Source organism: Gobio gobio (assembly GCF_949357685.1).
Source record: "Gobio gobio genome assembly, chromosome: 25".
Classification (NCBI taxonomy): Eukaryota; Metazoa; Chordata; class Actinopteri; order Cypriniformes; family Gobionidae; genus Gobio; species Gobio gobio.
This window is the reverse complement of record NC_137121.1, coordinates 31,890,456-31,912,176: the sequence shown is the minus strand read 5'-3', so window position 1 is coordinate 31,912,176 and position 21,721 is coordinate 31,890,456. Positions and strand designations below refer to the sequence as shown.

At 37.5% G+C, this 21,721-nt stretch overlaps 2 protein-coding genes across 3 annotated transcripts in view; both read left to right on the top strand.

The window, feature by feature from the left end:
• The first annotated feature begins 2,041 nt into the window (after positions 1-2,041).
• Positions 2,042-6,204, top strand: LOC307121913 (uncharacterized protein). Its single transcript, XM_079809702.1, has 2 exons — positions 2,042-2,431; positions 3,017-6,204. Exons 1-2 carry the CDS (start codon positions 2,086-2,088, stop codon positions 3,808-3,810), a joined length of 1,140 nt encoding a protein of 379 aa, XP_079665828.1. The 5' UTR covers positions 2,042-2,085; the 3' UTR covers positions 3,811-6,204.
• Positions 6,205-14,163: 7,959 nt separating this feature from the next.
• LOC307121910 (piggyBac transposable element-derived protein 4-like) overlaps positions 14,164-21,721 on the top strand; it is a 9,289-nt gene continuing 1,731 nt past the window's right edge. The window contains exons 1-5 of one of the 2 annotated variants that reach the window (XM_079809695.1): positions 14,164-14,339; positions 14,422-14,465; positions 15,514-15,590; positions 20,510-20,568; positions 21,486-21,721. The exon at positions 21,486-21,721 is cut by the window's right edge and continues 1,086 nt beyond it. In XM_079809695.1, the coding sequence (XP_079665821.1) occupies positions 21,539-21,721 (183 nt within the window). In that variant the 5' untranslated portion in view covers positions 14,164-14,339; positions 14,422-14,465; positions 15,514-15,590; positions 20,510-20,568; positions 21,486-21,538. The remainder of the gene's footprint in view (positions 14,340-14,421; positions 14,466-15,513; positions 15,591-20,509; positions 20,569-21,485) is intronic. The other variant, XM_079809696.1, reaches the window with a different exon arrangement.

Here is a 21,721-nt window from a genome sequence, read left to right as displayed (position 1 = left end):
AGGTGGTCTGGGCCGCATTAGTGAAAGCTAAAGTCTAAATGCATCTGGTTGTTGAAACATTTTACTCCCAGTTCTCCCAACAATTATAAAAATATAAATGTGTGAGAGTGTTATGGGCTGGCCTATATGACATGTTATAGCCAGATATGACAGCGCTACTGAAGCACGCATCGCAGCAGACAAGCAGCTGCGGATCTCTTCATCAAGCCAGCGCACATAAACCACCGCAAATAAAACCGAAAGCAAGTCGCAGGTGCTCAACATAGTCATATTTATTAAAAGTAAAGAAACCGAATGATCTTACCAGTGCTGTTGCTGCGCTCTCTCCTATTGCAGTCTTTGATTTTGAAATTAGCTGATAAATGCAGCTCATATCTGTTGTTTTTCGGTGACGTTAACTCCATTAAATCTGCATATAGTGCGGGAATTATAGATTTAATTTATGTCCGTTTTGCAGTGATACATTTTATGTGACCAAATGTACATTAAATTGTTTTGATAAATCAGATAGATATCTGATCTGTAAAAACGCATGACCAGGTGTAAACAGGCCCTTTAAGAACTCTAACGTTGATATAATTTGATCCATTTTTGGCTGAGCTGGGTCCACCTTGGCACTGACAGGCTTTAACAGCTCACGATGAAAACGGCTGACGTGGTTTCTTAGTGGTATTACCCCATGCACATTTTATTTGTGCGTGACATGATCTGCACACAGCACGTGTCTTCTCCAGGTCGTGCTTACCAGGTTGTTCATAGGCTTGAGGCTGTGCTTCTGCATTCTATTCGATTGTATTTTTCTTACAAGAGAGTGTCAAGAGAGTGGACAATGCACATAAAGAAAGGAATGTTATTAGAATGTTATAGAAATGCCCATTGGGCAGGCCGTGATACATTTTGTTAGCCCGGTTTGAAAACACAGTCCCAAGACATCGGGTTTTGCGAGCCCCTGGCCAATACATGTTCAAGTCTTTATGCAGTGACTGTGTTCTTCCACAACCAGGCACTGCACAATATTTTGTAATCTTCAATGCCATGTTTATTGCTTGGAAGTTCGATCCGGTTTAGCTCCACGTAGGCCTATGTTATTTATCCATGTCAGGCATGAGTCGGTGAGCGGGGCTACAGAATCAGGCTTTCGTCTTGAGGCAGTGTTTCACTGCTCTCTGACGTCACGGGAACGCACATTTACAGATCCATCGTTTGTTGGGCCTAGTGACAATAAAAGCTTTTCCTTGACTAACAAGGACGTTTTCGGCTCTGAAACTTACAGGATATTCGTATATTACCATGACCTTTTATATTTCAAAGGCTCAAGGGAAAGTTGATTTCTCAATTCATGACCCCTTTTTTACAACAATCAGAATGGTAAAAAGAGAGAGAAAAAAAAAACCTGTTGTAAAGCACCGCTCTCTGCGACACCTAACCATAAATATATATGGTTGTGATAATGTACTTGTTCTATCACTGACAGATGCGCATAATCTTCAGGATCATTGATATTTCTCTGTTCTTGCTCCACTACATGTAAATGCCTCACTCTTAATAGCTGGGCTGCCGCTGCCATGTTTCCAATGATTGACAGGGCGGGGCGGGGAACTGATTGGCTCAGATTGCATTTTCAATTCCACATTGAATTTGGCTACATTCCTTACAGGACATTTAATGAAAATGCAATCGCAAGTATCTTAACTGTTAGTGTAAATGCAATTAAAACAGTGCATCTATCCATCATATAACTGCTCCACACGGCTCTGGGGGGTTAATAAATGTCTTCTGAAGCGGAGGGGAGCGTTTGTGTAAGAAAAATATCCATATTTAAAAAATGTTATAGACTAAAATAACTAACTTCCGACGGAAAGCCGCAGTCTTTTAGTCTTTCTTTTAGTCTAATCAGATGATTTAAGTCCATTAACTCTCTCTGACTCTCTCACCAGTGACTGAACTACTGAACTAGAGCTGATTGAGACATTTAGAGATTTAGTTTGATGTGTTTTTCTGTTAATTATTCTCATCTTAAACAGGACAACACACTGGAAAAACTCCTAGAGAAGCAACTGAGATCCACGTGACACTATTATAAAGATGGAGTTCATTAAAGAAAAGAGTGAAGACATTAGGATTGATGAAACATTCAGAGTGAAACTTGAAGAAACTGAGGACCAAACAGTGATGGCGTTTATTAAAGAGGAGAGTGAAGACATTAGGATTGAAGAAACATTCAATGTGAAACTTGAAGAAACTGAGGAACAAACAGTGATGGCGTTTATTAAAGAGGAGAGTGAAGACATTAGGATTGAAGAAACATTCAATGTGAAACTTGAAGAAACTGAGGAACAAACAGTGATGGCGTTTATTGAAGAGGAGAGTGAAGACGTGAAGATTGAAGAAACATTCAGAGTGAAACTTGAAGAAACTGAGGAACAAACAGGTTGGTTAATTAATTAAAATTACTTTTTTAATTCAAATTTTTCAAATTCCAATGTTGTGTTGTCCGTTTTACCAATACAATCAAGCTGTGGAATTTTAACATGTCTGTTTTTAAATGTTAAAAGTAATTTTAATTAATACAAATTATAAGTTTCAACCATTTGGTCCCTTAGGCTTCATCCGCCGTGGTAGCGTGTCAAAGCATTTTCGAGTATTAATATGCAGCTTTAATGCACGTTGGCGATTTTGAATTTATATTTCATGTCGATATACAATTGCACACTTAAAACTGATCGTAGTGTTTATATATTTGTAAGACTGGCGAATCTATAGAACAATGGCAAGGAAAACTAACTTTACTGCACTCCGAGAGCACCCTGGTGGTCGGGAGCATTTCCAATGACTCTTCAGGACTGCTTGAAAATTACAGACTTTGATTAGGGATGAAACTTAACATTGCTAGACAGTGGCCCTCCAAGACCGAAGCTGCCCACCCCTGATCCATAGATAATGTATATAACATACATGTTGTTGGTTTTGATGCTTTAAATATCTAACTTGTTTTATGTCTGTTTTTTTCCCCTAGATCTGATGGCACTGAAAGAGGCAAGTCATGACCTTGTTGAAAGGGAAGAAGAGAAAGACCATTATGATAAACATCATGATTTCATGACTAAAGAAAGATCGACACAGACTTCCTCACAAAAAAGAGCCCAAAAGATAGAAACAAAAAGTAATTTCCCCTGCCAACAGTGTGGAAAGAATTTCACTCAAACAGGAAGCCTTATAGTCCACATGAGAATTCACACTGGAGAGAAGCCTTACACCTGCCAACAGTGTGGAAAGAATTTCAACCGAAAAGAAAGCCTCAACAGGCACATGAGATTTCACACTGGAGAAAGCCTTTTCGCCTGCCAACAGTGTGGCAGGGGTTTCACTCAAAAAGGAAACCTTGAAGTCCACATGAGAATTCACACTGGAGTGAGTCCTTTCACCTGCCCTCAGTGTGGAAAGAGTTTCAGACATAAAGGAAACCTTAAAGTCCACATGAGAGTTCACAACAGAAAGACGACTTACACCTGCACTCTGTGTGGGAATGGCTTCAGATGGGAACAAAGCCTTAGGGAACACATGAATATTCACACTGGAGAAAAGCCATTTACATGTGATCAGTGTGGAAAGGGTTTCAGACGTAAATTAACCCTTAATTGTCACATGAGAATTCACACTGGAGAGAAGCCATTCATGTGTGAACAGTGTGGAAAAAGTTTCAGATATAAAGATAACCTTAAGGGCCACATGAGGATTCACATGAGACCTGTTATAGAGGTCATCAAATTGGGATCACACCAGAGAGAAGTTCCCATGTCTTCAGTGTGAGAAGATATTCCCATATCAAAGAGACCTGAAACGGCATTAGAAAACTCATTCTGGAAAGAAATGCAGTGTTTATCAGTGTGACAACTTTTAAAGGAGCAATTTAAAAAATCAACTGATTTGTCTTTTGCCATCACACTTATGCCTGGTTCATGACTACACGATTTTAGCCCGAATTTGGCACGATCTGTTTGACGTATGGTGTCGTAGGGATTCGTAAACGACAATGGACGTCGGGACGCAAGAATTTATCGTTTCATCTCGTATAGTGTGTCATAGTATACGACAACCGAATCCGCGTCTGCGATAGTTCACAACGTCACAGCAGAAAGACTAGCATGTTGATTTTTTTTTTTTGAGGTCCCCACGACGGGTTCCGTCATATGGGTGACGCTGACCAATCGGAGCACAGACGCTTTTCGTACACAGCTTTCAAACATGGCGAAACGCAAGAGAGATGATGGTGCGGCTAGGTGGAGTTATGAAATTGAGGAAAGGTTCGTGGAGATGTGGCACCAGTACTCTTGCCTGTGCGATGTTTCATCGAGGGACAACCACGACAGATTACAAAAAAAAAAGCTGCCGTACGATAGCGGAAGCCCTTCAGCAACCCGGTGAGTACTGGAATTAGCTGTAACTTTTAAGCTAGCAAATCATTCATTATATTCTTCTTCGCTATAGAGAAAATTGTGTGTGTGAGAGAGAGATAGAGATTTTGTTAGTGAGTGAGTGAGGGTGTGTGTGAGAGAGCAAGTGAGTTACTGTGTGTGTGTGTGTGTGTGTGTGTGTGTGTGTGTGTGTGTGTGTGTGTGTGTGTGTGTGTGTGTGTGTGTGTGTGTGTGTGTGTGTGTGTGTGTGTGTGTGTGTGTGTGTGTGTGTGTGTGTGTGTGTGTGTGTGTGTGTGTGTGTGTGTGTGTGTGTGTGTGTGTGTGTGTGTGTGTGTGTGTGTGTGTGTGTGTGTGTGAGTGAGAGAGAGCTTTCACTACTGGCTAATAACAAAATATTTAATATAAAAAGAACGATATTTTACCTCAAGTTCTCCTTGGAGGATTGACAACCCATACTGCCCTCTTTGAGCAAGCCAGGAATGTGTCCATGGTCGGGTTTTCTTTCTTTTTTTGCGCTTTTCTAAACACAAGACAGCCAGTACAAAACACGCCGCTTCAGACATTGTTTACGCTCTTGTTTGTTTCCGGAAGTCAGTCGCTAGTTTCGCCTTCTCGATGACATCACCCGCGTCGTTAAAGACAACAAGCGATGATTGGTCGCGAAGCAACGTGTAGTCTGACATGTTTCTTATCCAGGACACGACAAGATTTTAGGAGTCAAAATCGCGTAATCTGACACAGTGACTATCGTAACAGACAAAAAAAATTGTGTAGTCTGAACCAGGCATTACAGGTACACCTGAAAAGTCATGCAGATCTGAGGCTCTTCCATTTCAAATGGCACCAGATAATATGCATCTGTGTGAAATTAGAGCTATATTAACATTGCAGCTGAATCTGATGTTCCGCTCAAATGTTTTTGTTGTCTTTTTTTGGGTGAGGCTATTCACGTGACCTTTAAATGTGGCCTGTATCATAGACTTCTACAAGACTCCACCCTGGACTCTTCATCACAAGTGATTCTCCCATTCTCACTCATTTTATTTGCTTTCTTCACCTCTCTATTTTTTCTGGCTTTATATTTTCTTATTGTGTACATCTACTCCTGACCATCTCCTTTGCCTTTGTCACATTCCTCCTGTATTTTTGTTTTGTTTTGTTTCTCTTGGATATATTTTCTGTTCTTTTGTTTCAGTTCACTTTTCTTGTGTCTATTAGTGTCTATAGTTACTAATCATGTTTCTATGGTTTCAGCTTAGTTTCACTTGTTTTTTTCCTTTTGTATTTATGATGGTATCAGCGTGTTTGGGCTTTGGGCTATGCACATTTTGTACCTGTTCAGCTCTAGGTCTGCTCTTGACGCTGTTTTGCCTAATGGTAACTTCATGTTCTGTTACGATTGTCAAACTCTTATTAGCATTCAGATGTCTTTAACGGGTGGGGCCCCCCGGGACTCTGATTGTCATGGCTTTGTTCATCCTGCATATTTACTTAAGGTTCTTATGGAGCTGCTTTGGCAACGGTCCTAGCAAAGAAATGTCATTAGAAATGTCGAAAATGTGGAGTTTTGATTTAATCTAAGGGCATGTTTACACCTGGTATTAAGATGTGTTTTGGCGATTGGATCACAAGTAGATGGAGACACCTGGTGTTTTAATGTCTCTTTTTTCCACTTTACTTTTGACCACTTCTGTCCTGATTTCTTCAAGGGCAGGGTCTATGAGCGGGTAAATGTATAGGCTTGCTATGATCAAATGCTTTTCTTATGCTTTATTAAAGTTCTTGATGTTTTCTCATTTGTGTTGAGTGTTAAGTTTGTCATGCAGAGGTGTGTTATACAATGTTGTAAGATTAATGGACTGAGCCTTAAATCATTATTGAAGACATGAGACAAGAAGCTAGAGAAAAAGAACAAAGAGGAGCACAAAGAACAAAATAACTTGTTTTATTATTCCATGAAGAAAAGTTAGTTTAGGATTAGTTGGGAAAGTGCATGATATTCTAGAATAGTCCATCCTTGTATGATTAATGTACCTGGAATAATATATACATTAATTAATATGGCACCAAAAATGGTTCTTGGCTCGTAATCATACGGAAACCTTTTTTAGTGCTATATATATATATATATCTTTTTTTTTTTTTGCCCCTTTTTTACATTTGAGCCCCTGCCCATGAAGAACTCTCTGCACGGCCCTGTAGGGGAACCTTTTTTAGTGCTATATAGCAGCAATGTTGGTGCTTCAGTGGTTCTTCAGCGGTTCTTCAGAGGTGCTATATAGCACTAAAAAAGGTCCCCCCCCCCCCCCATGATTAGAAGGTTTCCCTATGAAGAACCATTTTTGGAACCTTTTTTTTTTTTTTTGAGTGTTGGCTTTTTAAAAATGTATTTGTTTTGGGTGCTGGGCAGTGGGCACGCTGATTTTTACAGCGGACCATTTAATTTGAGTAGTGTAACTTTTATGTTTGGTTGACTGCATTTTATTTTGAGGATGAATGGCTGAAATGTCAAGTTAACATTGCTAGAACTGTTATGTTGTTTGTGTGAGGTTCCTGTGTGTGCGTTCAGTTAGATATAATAAAATAAAGATATAAAGAAAACATGCAATGCGTTAGAGTATTACAAAAACGAGCATCACAGGTTTTTCTTTTGTTAATGTTATTTCAGTGAAATATATTTAATGTAGTCCTATTTATTTTATTTCTTTATATTGTTCCTTTTATTCTGTTTTTCACAGAACAGCAGGTGTCTGATGTGACTGTGTATCCTCATGTTCTGTTATTCTAAGCAGAACAATCTTAATATAATAGCATTCTAATATTAATGGTTAATGGTCGACTAATGAGCTTTGGTTAATCAGGAAAATAAGCTAAAAGGGTTTAGTTACCCTTTAAGGAGCACAACTATTTCCAACATTGATAATAAAGCAGCATTTTAAAAGGATTTCTGAAGGATCATGTGACAGGAGTAATGATGCTGAAAATTCAGATTTGATCGCAGGAATAAAGTAGCCTACATTTTAAAGTATATAAACATAGAAAAACATTATTGTGATAATTAAATTGTAATAATATTTCACAATGTGACTCTTTTTTATCAAATAAATACAGACTTAAAGCTACACTGTGTGATATTTTCCCCCATCTAGTGGTGAACTTGTATATGACCATCCAGTGAATTTTAGTTTCTGTTCTGTTCAATTCCGATTTCGTTTTAACTCCTACGGTGGCCGATTTAGTCCAAGATTAATATGGCTTCCAGTTCGACCTCGTCCACATTCGACTCGGTGCCTGTGGGATATTCTGTGCGCAGTGGGATGGTTGGAACTCAACTGGCCTAATTATTCGGCTAGAAAGAACTGCAGCTAATCCAGAGTGAACTTTGATGATAGTAATGTTTATTCAGTCATCCAATTGCAAGGCATAAACAGGTTTGCATGGATATGTACATAAATGTGGTTTCTGTGAGAGAACAAATTAGGATGGTAAATATACATGATAATGACATGACAGAATATACACAGTTAAGAACTGTATAACTATACTTATAAGTTACATTTGTATAATGTAACCGTAAACCAGAGCTTATTGTACCATATATAGGCGCTAAATGCAGCTGCATTAAAAGGAGCGGAGCTGCCGCTGCTAACAAGCGGTGTCGGATTACAAAAGTGTGTGCGCAGGTTTAGCTCTGTATAACAAGTGTTAATATGCCGATCAGACCTGATACATATTTCCATCAACATACATTACAAGCAAATATTTTCTATAAACGAATAAACATTGTTAATACTGAATGACTATTCAAATAGGTGAGCATTACGCTATTGTATGTTGACACAAAAATACTTCTGAGGTAACATCAACTGAATTACATGATGACACACTCTGAAACACATCCACAATGACAATAACTATTATTACTTACGGAGTTATTAACGCACAGAAATACCACACAAGGAAAAACAGACTTTTGAGGAATAAACAAGCCAGGAAAACTCCGTATAACTCTGTTACTGGAGCTGCTGAGATGAAAACTCTCTGCGCATGCACCAGACAAGTCTGAACAAGTTGACGCGCACAGTGTTAAAACCGGTTAAAACGCGAAAGGCGAAGCTTGAATTTACGGGTATGTCCCTCTTTGGCTAATGTACTTTCAAGATGGAGGGGCAACATGGCGACCACCGTTAGATCCCATTACCTTATGTATTTTCAATGGCATATTATAAACTTACGAGAATACTTTATTACTTGAAAGAAGTAAATATACATTAATGAGCACATATATTTTTGAAAGAACTAAGTGTTTTTAGCTAAGAATAGACTAAAAAAGTTACACAGTGTAGCTTTAATGAGCAGAAGAGACTATTTCAAAAACAATACTAATAGTAATGTGTCCCAAAACTTTTGACCGGTAACGTTAGTGTAACAATTAGGGATGTGACGTGAGGAAATTTTCCAACCGGTTAATCGACGTGTGACAATACCGGTATCTCCGGCGGGGGCTTTTAAATCTCTAATTCTAAAATCTAAACCGAAAGTAAAATGTGCACGGCCGCTCTGCATTCATAACTGTGTGGAGCAAAGTGAGTGTTTTCAATGAAATTAACTGAAAACTCCCCAGTGGACATGCATCGTGAATGACTGTGCGCATTTTACTTTCGATTGAATTAGCACCAATTTGGGAGCAGGTTGCTTAAATAGTGGGTACATTAGCCTATTATTCACAACAACAAACAGCACAATGACAAACTCACTTAAACAGGTACTTTTACATTTTGCTTTGAATCCACATCTTCTGCGGTCTTGTCATTCAGCTCATCACTCTCGTGATGAATGAGATCTTACTCCTGCTGCATTTGTGCTGCGACTCTCGTTCGGCTCACGCAGACACGTTCAGTTTTTAATTGTAGTCTGTTCTCAAGTGATGTAACCGTGTGTTTCACCTGAACAAGCCTAGTAACAATATGTAATGACAAAGTTTAAAGTGGCTTCATAAAGTAATTAAAAACAAAAGCAAAATGCTTGCTTGATGCACATTCTTTGCTCTTCATTTTTTTAGAAGTACATTAAAGTTTAAAGGGTCAACCTCCGTTGATCTTCGGAACACAAATGAAGATATTTTAGTTGAAATCTGAAATTTTCAGATTTTGAAAATGTGCCAAATTTCAGCAGTTTGGCGGTTTGACACGTGATCCGAATCATGATTCGACTCACTGATTCATAACGCTTCGAAGCTTCATGAGGCCGTGTTTTGAAATCGTCATCACTATATAAGTCGTTATTTAGGGGTTTTTTTGCGCACAAAAACTATTCTCGCCGATTCATAAAGTTATTTTAGAACCACTGTAGTGAGATGGACTTTGTAACGACGTCTTCAGTGCCTTTTAAGGGTCTTGAGAGTGAACCGTGCATTGTGCCAATGGAGGCCTTTCAGAGCCATCAGATTTCAACTAAAATATCTTCATTTGTGTTCCGAAGATCAACGGAGGTCTGACGGGTGTCGAACGACATGAGGGTAAGTAATTAATGACAGAATTTTCATTTTTGGGTGAACTAACCCTTTAAGAAACTTGCTGTATTTTTGTGCAATTAAGAGAATGTACACCGCCATCTTAATATGTATTATGTGCTATGTTATTAATGTATTAATATAAAGTTTATATATATGTAATATAGTGTGTTTTGGGACTATAATGCTATTTCATGCATTCTGAGCTTTTTACACTGTTAAAGACTTGGATTCCCATGTTAAACATGGACAAAGTTTCAAAAAATAAGTTGGACGTTTGATGGAGTATTTCTGTATCAAAAATACTCCTTCTGGTTTCTCACAAGTTTCTTTGTTTTTGGTTTTCAGGGCAAGACAACCCTGTTCAGCTTCCCAAAGAGCCCAGTGTTAAGGGGACAGTGGATGGAGTTTGTTTTTCCGGAGCAGCAAAGGAGTTGTGCAAGTGTTTTCGGCAATGATTATTTATAAACAAGGCCCAGTTCAACTCCGGATTTGCAGATCGTCTAATGCTGAAAGATGGAGCGGTCCCAACGATAAAGGGTCACGGTAAAGATTAGTTCATCTCTCGAGTCTTCTCATTCGAGTTGTTCGTTCAAGCCCCCATAGGCTGAATGCAGAAACAGAAATGATTAGTTCATCTCACTAAATTTTTCAACTAAATATCGAAATAAATCGAATTATTAAACTAAATGAACCATATAAACTAAATTACTGCTCTAATTACTGATCTAAAGACCACACTGTCACTGTATGATAATTGAAATGAACTGATGACATTTTTTCTCCAGAATGGCTAGACGGCTGAATAAAATTATCCTGCATTATTTTCCTGTTTAACACTGTAAAGCTGCTTTGAAACAATCTGCATTGTTAAAAGCGCTATATAAATAAAGTTGACTTGACTTGACTCTCAAGTCTTCGGGTCCGAGTCTTTTGTCTCGTAACGTGACAGCCGTGTTGGATATAGAAATTAGTTAATTCACAACCTTCCTTACAAACAAGTGCATAGTTTTTTTGTTTGTTTAGTTCAGTTTTTTAGCTAGTATAATAATTGATTTTCCTATGAAGCCTGGACAGATTGGGTTGGTCAGAATGGATGGGCGTAACAAATGTTTATTGCATCTGATGATTTTATAATAATAAATATATTACAACATGCAGTCAATAATACGACTGTAATGTTGTATATGTTGCGAGACACTGAACCGGGAAGCGGTCATGTGAAAAAAGAACGAGACTCGGACCCGAAGACTTGAGAGATGAACTAATAATTTCTGTTTCTGGACGCATGTATTACATATGAGGTTGTCACGGCTCAGATCAGACATGATGACGGAACTAACGGCTCGAACCCGAAGACTCGAGAGATTAACTAATCTTTTCTGTTTCCGGACGCATGCATTTGTGGTGAACATCAGTTAGGATGGCATTCCAGAGACCAGTATATGGCAAGGCCCCTTCATAACTACCGGTGTGGAAGAAGATATGCCACACAGTGATTGGACCCTTGGTGAATGAACATAAACAAATCACAGTTTATGTCAATGGTTATTGACTGTAAACACAACAGTCCACGGGACAGATCCATTAACAGATAAACAAATGCGTCGGCGATGACTTAACCGTTTCTCATCATGTTTGGTCTCTATCTGTTCCATACAATGCCTTTTATGTTTTAAACGAGGTTTGGTAAAGAAATAATGCATGGGTAAAACATTAAAGACATTGTTTTGACATGCCACTTTATGCTATGCAAATGAGTTCCACACTAGGGTGGGCAACCTCAGGGCTACACCAGTGGCCAATCACACTCCAGGATCAGAAAGGCGCCGGATTTCAACTTCCGCCTGCAACGGAAGATTCGACTGACTCAGCTGCCTGGTCCACTTTTTTTAAGGACCCTTTTTTGCGCAATCAGTTCCGCATCCTTCAGCCCAGCGTGGCAACGACTACTGGATCGCAACTCTGCACTCTTCCCACTGCACGCTACCTGCATAGCCAGTGGAAGACGTCTCTACTGCCAGTACGATCACCCAACTGTGTGGAACGTAAATATAAACTTACCAAACCAATTTCTAGAGACCTTGGCATCAGTTTATACATGCAGCATATGTTTTTCTAACCTGCTTACCTATTACCTTAACCTATTATTTGTAACAAGCTGACCCCAGGTAACTTGTTTAATGATAAATAAGCATTTATTTATTACCATTTGCTAGAACCATTAGGTGGTTTCCATAAGAAGCATTCCCATACAATTATTTTTCATTGCTACATTCTGTTCAACAGCATTGCATTTATCCATTCTGTGTTCACATCATTTATCGCTTTCATTCATTACTTTTATTTTTGGTTATTAGTTTACTATCCTTTAGAAGTGCATATTCATAGCATTATTAATAATTGAAGTATATACTCTTGCATATATATTGGTAATAAATTTCATTAATTTGATTACACTGTGTCTTCATTGTGTTGATAATCAAAGACTCTAATAGTTGTCCAGACTCACAAATCCTTCAGATAAATCAGCTCCCTCTAATTTACATTAATTCTGAATTATTGAACAGCTCTTTTGGGAGTGTTTTTATATTGTTAAGATAGTATTCTTAAAGGGGGAGGGGTCATCTGATTTTTTTAAAATATTTTGGTACTAAATACTACTTGTGCAATAATTATGGTCCATTAATGACCACTTAAAATAATTTTCTTCTAATATTTTTCTTATTTATATTACAATTAGTATATAAATTAAGGTTAAATTAGAGAATTCTTATTCAAAGAGGCAAATTAGAGTCATTTTGTGGCTCGAAAAATAATAATTTCCATTTGTAATGCCATTACCCACTGGTGCCTTTATGGCTCTTTAATCAATATACATGTATCTAGTCTGGTTGCTCCAAAAAGTATTGCAGTTTTGCATTTTAATAAATATTTAGATATGATCAAAAACTAGATTTCTATAAATGTGAAATTTTAAAATGTTAATAACGTACACACCCTTATTTCCTTATATGTACAGTAGGCTATGAATTGATACTGAAATTGATATACCGTCCGTCAGCCCCTTCAACTTTGTACGGATTGAAAGCTCCAGCCAACCAGCGGGTAAATCATCATATAGAATATTTAGCAGACAGTTTGTCACACTTTAACTCCTATAAAGTATATTTCCCATTATACTCAATTGTCTAATACTAGTATCTATAACATACTTCATATTTATGATATTTTATTAAGACCATAATAGTATACACAATTAAAAATGAGCAATATTACTATACATATTCTAAATGAGTTGTATCATAGTAGGGTACAATGGGGCTAACGGCACACCCTAAGAAAATATGTCTAACTAAATGAATTATGTCTAACTTAATACTTGTTAAAAAAGTTTGTACTATATGGTACTATGTTTATTTTGATAAATACAATAATTCATTATTGTTCAATAAATATTAAAATATGTTAATATAAAAATATATTTAAAAAATACTGAATTTTTTTTAAAAGTAAAGATTCTGAAAGAATTGAATGAGATCACATAATAATTTAATAAAGCTTTACAGTACTAACAAATACAAATATTTGTATTATATGATGATTATTATCATATTTTTTTAAATATGATGGTTTGATTATAAATATGGTGATTATCTCTAAGGTGGACACCCTACTTGATATATGATATTTCCCATCTGAATCTAACCATGTCATGTCAACAGATGGAAAAGTCAGCCAGCTGTTTATTATCATGTTAAATATGGTGCCTTTTACCCCAAATACCGTATTACTTTTACATAATCTTCCGTTATTGAAAAACTGTTGCTTCATTAAAGTCATTAACAAGACCTTTGTCTCAAAATATATTCAATAACTTTAGAGATTCTCATCTACAATATTTTAAATAGCAATAAACATGAGATCATCAAATCAGTGCAGAATCAATTTTTTAGAGGCATAATTACAACAACATAAATTGAGCACTAAAGCCTAAAAATTGTATTTACAATATGATTGTAAAATGTTTGCTTTTCATTCTCTGAAGGGCTAATATCAGAATAGAAAAATGCCTTTTATTTCTAAATTATTTTATGATGTAAAAATCATACTAACAATATAAGTACACCTCAGGAAACATGAAATAATACTAAAAATCCACGCCATGGGACCTTTAAGAATTCCGTGCTTTGTGTGACGCATGCGCATTATTAACAGTGTGCTTGCTTGCGTCTTGTAGCACGCAGTGCTTTTTGCAGACTGAGGTGGGAAGCGTTTAAAAGCTTTTTATTCGCCATAGCCTATGTTTAAGTGTGAATTACATAAAATGTACGTTGCTTGTTTTTAGCTCTGAATATCGTGTCTGTCATGTCGTAATATCTGCGCCAAGACACAAACACGCTAATGTTAAGGTAACGTTACCAGTTTTTTAATTCAGTTCATTGTGAAAGTGAGTTAAAGCTAATCTGTAAATCCGTTTGTCTTCCAATTCAGTTGACAAGTATTTGTGTAACGTTACGTACTGGCAGAGCATACAGGTACTTTAGCTTGAAATCAGTCTTTATCAATTCATACTGCATGTTATTTTGGGATAAAAAAATGTCCAAAATATTTATCTCTCTGTGTTTTAATAATATAAATCTGTATTTTCTGTTCTAATTATAAATACTATTAATAAACTGTAAAATAAATTCTAAACATGTCTTAAAATATAATGTAGTTCACCAAGTTCATTTTGAGATGCCATACTAACATTACTCATTTAAATTATATAAATGTATTTAATTATCAGATTAAATAAATATTTAAACGGTTTCAGGCCTCCATGTGAACAACGTTTTGTGGCTATTAAACTTTAACAGTCATTTAATTGATCCTAAAAACGAAGGGTGTGAATATAAATCATTTGACAATTTGACACCCATGCTTTATTGACAGCTCTCAGCATAATCAACATTAAGCATAATCACAATTATTTTTACTAATTTAAATTGTATTGCATTACTGAATTTTGTAAATATTATTTTTAAATCCTTTTTCAATAGAATTGGCCCAGACCCCTGCAGTGTCAAGTTAAGCAAGCTCCTCTCATGAGATGGCAAACTAAGTCTGATGACACTGTTCTTCTGAGTGATGAATAAAAGAATGTGGTCTAGGCCAGGGGTCTCCAAACCCGGTCCTGGAGGGCCGCTGTCCTGCAGAGTTTAGCACCAACCCCAATTAAACACACCTGAACCAGCTAATAGGTGTCTAACTAGGGCCTTGTAAGACACTGATTAGCTGGTTCAGGTGTGTTTATTTGGGGTTGGAGCTAAACTCAGCAGGACAGCGGCCCTCCAGGACCGGGTTTGGAGACCCCTGGCCTAGACCATATTGGGACAATCGAATCTCAATGTGTCTTGGGTGTTAACACCTGTACATCGAGTTCACTTGTGCGTCACCCAAGATAAATGTTAATGCCTGGTGTGAGTGAACAGCGCTACTCTGTGACTACACAACCATCTGAACAGAATGGTTCCTGAGAGATATGGTTGCCATTATGCTATATAACTGTTTGGTGATGTTTTTGTTTGGTTTGATTTTTAGTGAGAAGACCTGAGCCTGGAAAGTGCCTGGAAAGGCTTCTCTCAAGACCTTCAAGAGGATTGAAACCGATGATTCAGGTTCGACTATAGTTCAGAATAAGATTATCTATACATGTTCATAAATGTTTTGCTGAAGTTGTCACATTTGCTAGTTAGAATCCGCAATGATCTTGCATCATTTCGTCTCCTACTTCATTTCCTATGGGGGTCATTTTTGACCCGAAAGTCCTGAATGTGACTATTTTTTTTACGACCACTTAGACTTTTCAAATCCTGTCCCCAATTATTTGGGGTGTTCATATACCAAGTACAAATTAAAGTCACCTAGTTTCGGACCATTCCAATGAAGCTACGATTTAAAAATTTTTTTATAAAACGCAAGATCCACTATAGTGGTAAAACGGTGCTATTGCGTGATAAAAATGCTCAATGTGTCCACCGGATGGCACCGATCTCATTAAAAAAATTGCTTTCATGAGGCCTAGGCTTGACTCTAAAATGAAATACAGCTTTAATAAAAAAAATAATATATATAATTTTTTAATTATATTCAATGGGAAAAAATGGGTCATAATTATTGGATAAATATTAATTATTAATCATAAAATTATCTCAAAACACCAAAAAAGAAAAGAAAAAATATTGAACAAAAATAAATTTCATTGATTTTACTCATATCTTTTTTTTTTTAATCTTAATCCCGCCCTCCGGGTCATTTTTGACCCGAAGGCCCTGAGTGTGACCCATAAATGAAGAACCCCAGAGGGTTAAACTGTTGGTGAGAATGGACGAGATAATAATGCAACACTGACGTAGGCTACAGTACAATGACAGTTGCACTGATGTGTGTGCATGTTGGGAGTTGGGAAGCGGTGAAAAAATGTCCGGTACGCGGTAACTTTACCAGTAAGAATATTAATTTAGTTACGTTTAACCGTTCCTGAACGTGACAAAATCAACCATGAACACAGCCGCGCGGGTGTGATGTGTTCATGAACGAGCTGGGGTAGGTCTATATCTGGACTCACATTAGCAGCAGTCAGTATGACTGTCTGTGACACGGGACATCAATGAATACAAATATTTTAAAAAATGTATATTATAAGAGTTATTATTACTTATTTTGATTTCGTTAATAACTTGACAGCACTTAAATGTGTATTCTTACAAGTTAAATAACAATGTTTGTGGGACAAGTGGATTTTTGAAGGGGCAAATGAAAGAGAATTTTATAGACAGATTAAAACATCAATAACAAAAAACTACAGAATCAACAAAATGCATGAATGATTCTGCATTAATTTATCGTAAGTGGCGATCGATAGTGGATAATAATATATAGTCTAATGTATAATAAACTGACGGTAAAAATGTTGCTGATGCCTCTTGAGGAGAAATCAATGATTGAATGACTGAATGATTCAGCGTTTTGAATGAATCGTTTGTATCAAACATTCAATTACCTATTCATAAACGACTCCCTCATTTTTGAATGAATCAGCCGTTTGAATGAATCGACTCAATGACTCACTCATTAAGACGGTCACCTGATGCCACCTACTGGTGGTTAACTTCCATGTTTAAACATTCTTTCCAACTTTTCTTATTTGTATATTCAAAAATATTTAAAACAATCTCATAAATTTGTTTAATGCAGTTGGAATTAAATTATTTAATTTGATTGGTAACAACCCTACAGTGTCTTATTATTCTAATTTAATTTATAGATCAAATTTAAAGGGGGGGGGAAACACTCAGTTTCAGTCAGTCTCATGTCAATCTTGAGTACCTATAGAGTAGCATTGCATCCTGCATATCTCAGAAAAGTCTTTATTTTTATTATAATTATAAAAGGAAGATGCGCTGTTCCGAGTCTTTCCGAAAAAAGCCGTGCGGCTGGGGGCGTATCGTGTGGGCGGAGCTAAAGAATGACGAGCGCGCGCCGCTGTTACTGTGTTGAGTGCGTCTGAAAGCTGCGTCATCCCTAAAAGCGGGGAAAAACTTTATTCAACATAAAAAATGGCTTTTAATCAGATACAGCCATACATCTATGATCCGGAATCAGACCCAGAGGCTGAAGTTGAACAGGAGCAGCAGCAAAAACGACTAGAGCAGGACGTCGACTATGTGGTATAAGTTACACAAACTATATAATATGCTTAGCGGCTTGTGTTATTTACACATTTATACTTTAATTATATCGTGTGTGTGTGTGTGTGTGTGTGTGTGTGTGTGTGTGTGTGTGTGTGTGTGTGTTTACGCGTGGTTTGTGTAGATATGATTTGTAGTAAGCGGACTGGTTTTGCGCGTCAGGCTAGTGTTTACATAGAAAGACATGGAATAGTAGCGCATTTGAATGAAGAAGCGCGCTTATTTAGTTCAACATATTTCCCCATTCTTTGTGTATTGTTGTTTGGAGTGCTTTTACAATACACAAACATACACATATAGTGGCCAGCTAAACAAATGTACATACTATACATCGCATGCTCCATTGATCAATACGTGGTCATGTTTGGGCTACTTGATGGGCATAGGCAAAAATAGACATTTGAAGCAGTCTTACTCACTGCCTGCGGTTCCAACGTTGGGACCTTTATCGTTGGGACCGCTCCATCCTTCAGTATTAGGCGATTTGAAAATCCGGAAAAGCAAATTCCATCCACTTTTGCCTTAACGCGAGGTTATTTGGCTACGAGCCAGCGCTTTGATGGGCGTAGCCTATTGCTTTCACGCGCTCTCTCTCTCTCGCGCGCGCGCGCTCTTCCGGTAGAATTGTCCGTACGGCCCATACAAGGAAATTCCGCCCTGTTGACGTCAAGCGGACCCATGATCGAAAAAAACTTTCCGAAACTTATGACTAACAGGAAGTACTAATTTTGGCAAAGAAATACTCCCATCAAACGTCCACCTTAGCTTTTGAAACTGTGTCCATGTTTAGCATGGGAATCCAAGTCTTTAACAGTGCAAAAAGATCAGTATGCATGAAACAGCATTTCACCCCCCCTTTAAGAATATAAACTGAAAGATATTTAATAAGATTAAGGGGAAAAAATGCCCTTTATAAAAGGTAAACATTTCAAAGATATGCAGATTTACATATGTCAAAGCTGATTGAACACTTTTGAGAATATTTCTTCAGAATAAATTATATTTACAACACACACAAAAATCCGGACAAGCACGTGAACAGGCTTAATATCGAGGAGAAAAAAAAGTGGCTGGTAAAAAGTCATTTTGGCAGGCTGGTGGTCAAAAAAGTTAATTTCAGGCCCTGCTTGCCAGCCAACAAAGGTTTGATTGATGGACGTAGTAACCAATCAAAAGGCATTATCTTGCGCAGTTTATGTTAGCACTAAGCAGTATTGGTGATTATTACTCATGCTCATCGTCTCCATGACACCGGATACCAGACTCTATAGTCCTATTCGGACGGTAATTGTTTCTCATGTGGACATCCATGAAAATAAATTTGCATGCCACCTCAGTGATAAAACTCTTGCATTCGGATGGTGATTTATTCACGGTGGAGGAGCGGGGTTTTGTGATGCCGCACACCTGGGAACGCACTGCTCACGTGGTCAATAAAATATCATATGCTTGGTATAATACGAAAAAAATGCATATTTAATTTAATAATAGGAAAATAATATCCTAATTAATATTTTATTATTTAAATCGGTTTAAAAATAGGAAGATATAGACGCACATTATAGTTAAAATAGTTTTCTGCCTTGTATTTTATCTATATAAATAATTAATAAAGTAGTTTATCTAAAATAAAGGACGTCATTTTTTATTCCACATAGAAATGAGCGGAAATAAGTTAATACTGCCTCTTATTTACACGAGCCATTTATTGCAGATTTATTTGAGTGAAAAACTGCTCTTTACAATTACAAATGTTCTGAAATAAATGGCCTTTTTGAAAGGACGCCTAGACTTTTCTTGACATATAGCTTACAGAAGCTACATTTTTGAGAGTATCATCCTCAAATTTGAATCATAACATGATTAGACATTCAGTATTTCAGTTATTTTCAGGCTCTTAACATTAAATTCTCACATTTTTCCCTAAGTACGAAAAAGAAAGAAAAAAAACGTGAGTCACTTACATGTATATTTACATGTATATAACTGTTCAAATTTATATAGAAATTTTTTCAATAATTTAGCCTACTTAATTTTGTTATCACGGGAAATGATGCGCTCGAAATGTGAATCATTGTCTGTCCATCATTTTGCGTGACCATAAAGAAAAATGCCATGTACAATATTTACAATATTTGCATCTTAAACCATGAGGGCAGGCCAGTGGATATATCGCAATGTGCAAACATTATAATATTTAAACATATGAAACTAAATACGAATTTTAATGGCTACAACAAGTATAGGCTACAGTAGGCCTACAGAGACATTTCGTGTCGGAGCGGGATTTGAGCGCACATCGTTTTCATGAGTGGAATCGCTCACATGCTCTGGTAAGGTAGGCAGGTTTTTTGCATTCATTTTTATTTCTTGTCGCTGTGTAGGCTCTTGTATTGTATATTGCCTTCTATTCCCTATTCCCTTCACCAACATGTCCATTGAAATCTGCCCCATCACCACTCTCTCACTTCTGGGAACAGTCTGCTTCACTTGCTCTAACTCGCTCCATAATATGTCTTTCTCCTCTTGCTTACAACCTACTTGTGGAGCATAGGCACTAACAACATTCAACATCACACCTTCAACTTCCAGTTTCAGACTCATCAACCTCTCTTTACCTCCAGAACATTCTTCACAAACTCCTCCTTCAGGATCACTCCTACTCAATTTTTATTCCTGTCCACACCATTATAAAACAGTTTAAACCCTGCTCCAATGCTTCTAGCCTTGCTCCCTTTCCACCTGGTCTCCTGGACCACACAGTACAATACCATACTATATACTCATCGTCTCGTAAAACCTTGCGTTAACAACTCACTAACTCTTGTTCTTCTCTTTTCTTTTAGGTCTACCCTGGGGTTCCGCACCTGACTACCGCCACCCATTGGACACCCATCACATAGCTGTAAGTATAATACAAATGTACATGCATGTACTGAATAATTAACCAGCAATTATTAATAACAGAACGAAAATAAACATAATAAAGATTAGGGGGGTCTAGCTTTCAATTCACAATTATATTAATCTATCAATATATATATATATATATATATATTCTAGATTTTCCCCACATGAAGGTCTGGTACTTGAGCACAAATGCAATGTAGAAAACACATGGTCACATACACATACACACACAGGTCTGACTGCCACAGAAAGCATTTGTATAGTATTTGGCAAATAAAATCAGCCACAAATGCAGAAAAAAAAGACATAAAGGGGTGAGACCTAATGTGCGCACGCACACACACACAGAGAGAGACACGCACACATGCTTGCTTTCTCCCTCTCTCACACACACACACACACACACACACAGACAGATGCACACAGAGACACACGCACACATGATCTCTCTCTCACTCACACACACACACACACACACAGAGACAGATGCACACAGAGACACACGCACACATGATCTCTCTCTCACTTACACACACGCACATGCACACACACGCACAGAGAGACACACGCACAGAGAGACACACGCACACATGATCTCTCTCTCTCTCTCTCTCGCTCTCTTTCTCTCACACACACACACGTATGTGTATAGAATTTGTATAGCGAGAGAGAGGGTTGTATGATTGCCACAGAGAGCATTTTCATCAAATTAGGCAAATGTAATCAGCCATACATGCAGAGCGTGTGTGTGTGTGTGAGGCCTAATGCATGCACACACATTCAGAGAGAGCAAGAGAGAGATCAAACAGAGATGAAAGACAACTGACCTTTTCCTCTCTGAGAAAGTTTATGTTGAGATTCAAGAGCTGCATCTGTGTTTTTAAAACAAAATAAATTGTTCCCACGCAAAAGGTATAAAAGGGTGCCTTTGGTGTCCTGCACGTGGATCATTCTGTGCTGGCAGCATGGCAAAGAGGTACACTCTTCTTGAGACTCTGGACTATGTGCTGGATTCCAGCGAAAATGAAGAAACCCTGGAAGATTCTGAGCCTGAGGACTCTGAACCAGAGGACTGCAATCCCCCTGAAGAGGAGGAAGAGGATTACGATGACCAGGAATCGGAGGATGACTGTGAGGAGGCAGATGCA

Coding starts and splice junctions, on each gene's coding strand:
- LOC307121913 (XM_079809702.1), top strand. CDS start 2,086: ATGGAGTTCATTAAAGAAAAGAGTGAAGACATTAGGATTGATGAAACA. Junction 2,432..3,016: donor AGAAACTGAGGAACAAACAG/GTTGGTTAATTA, acceptor TTTTTCCCCTAG/ATCTGATGGCACTGAAAGAG.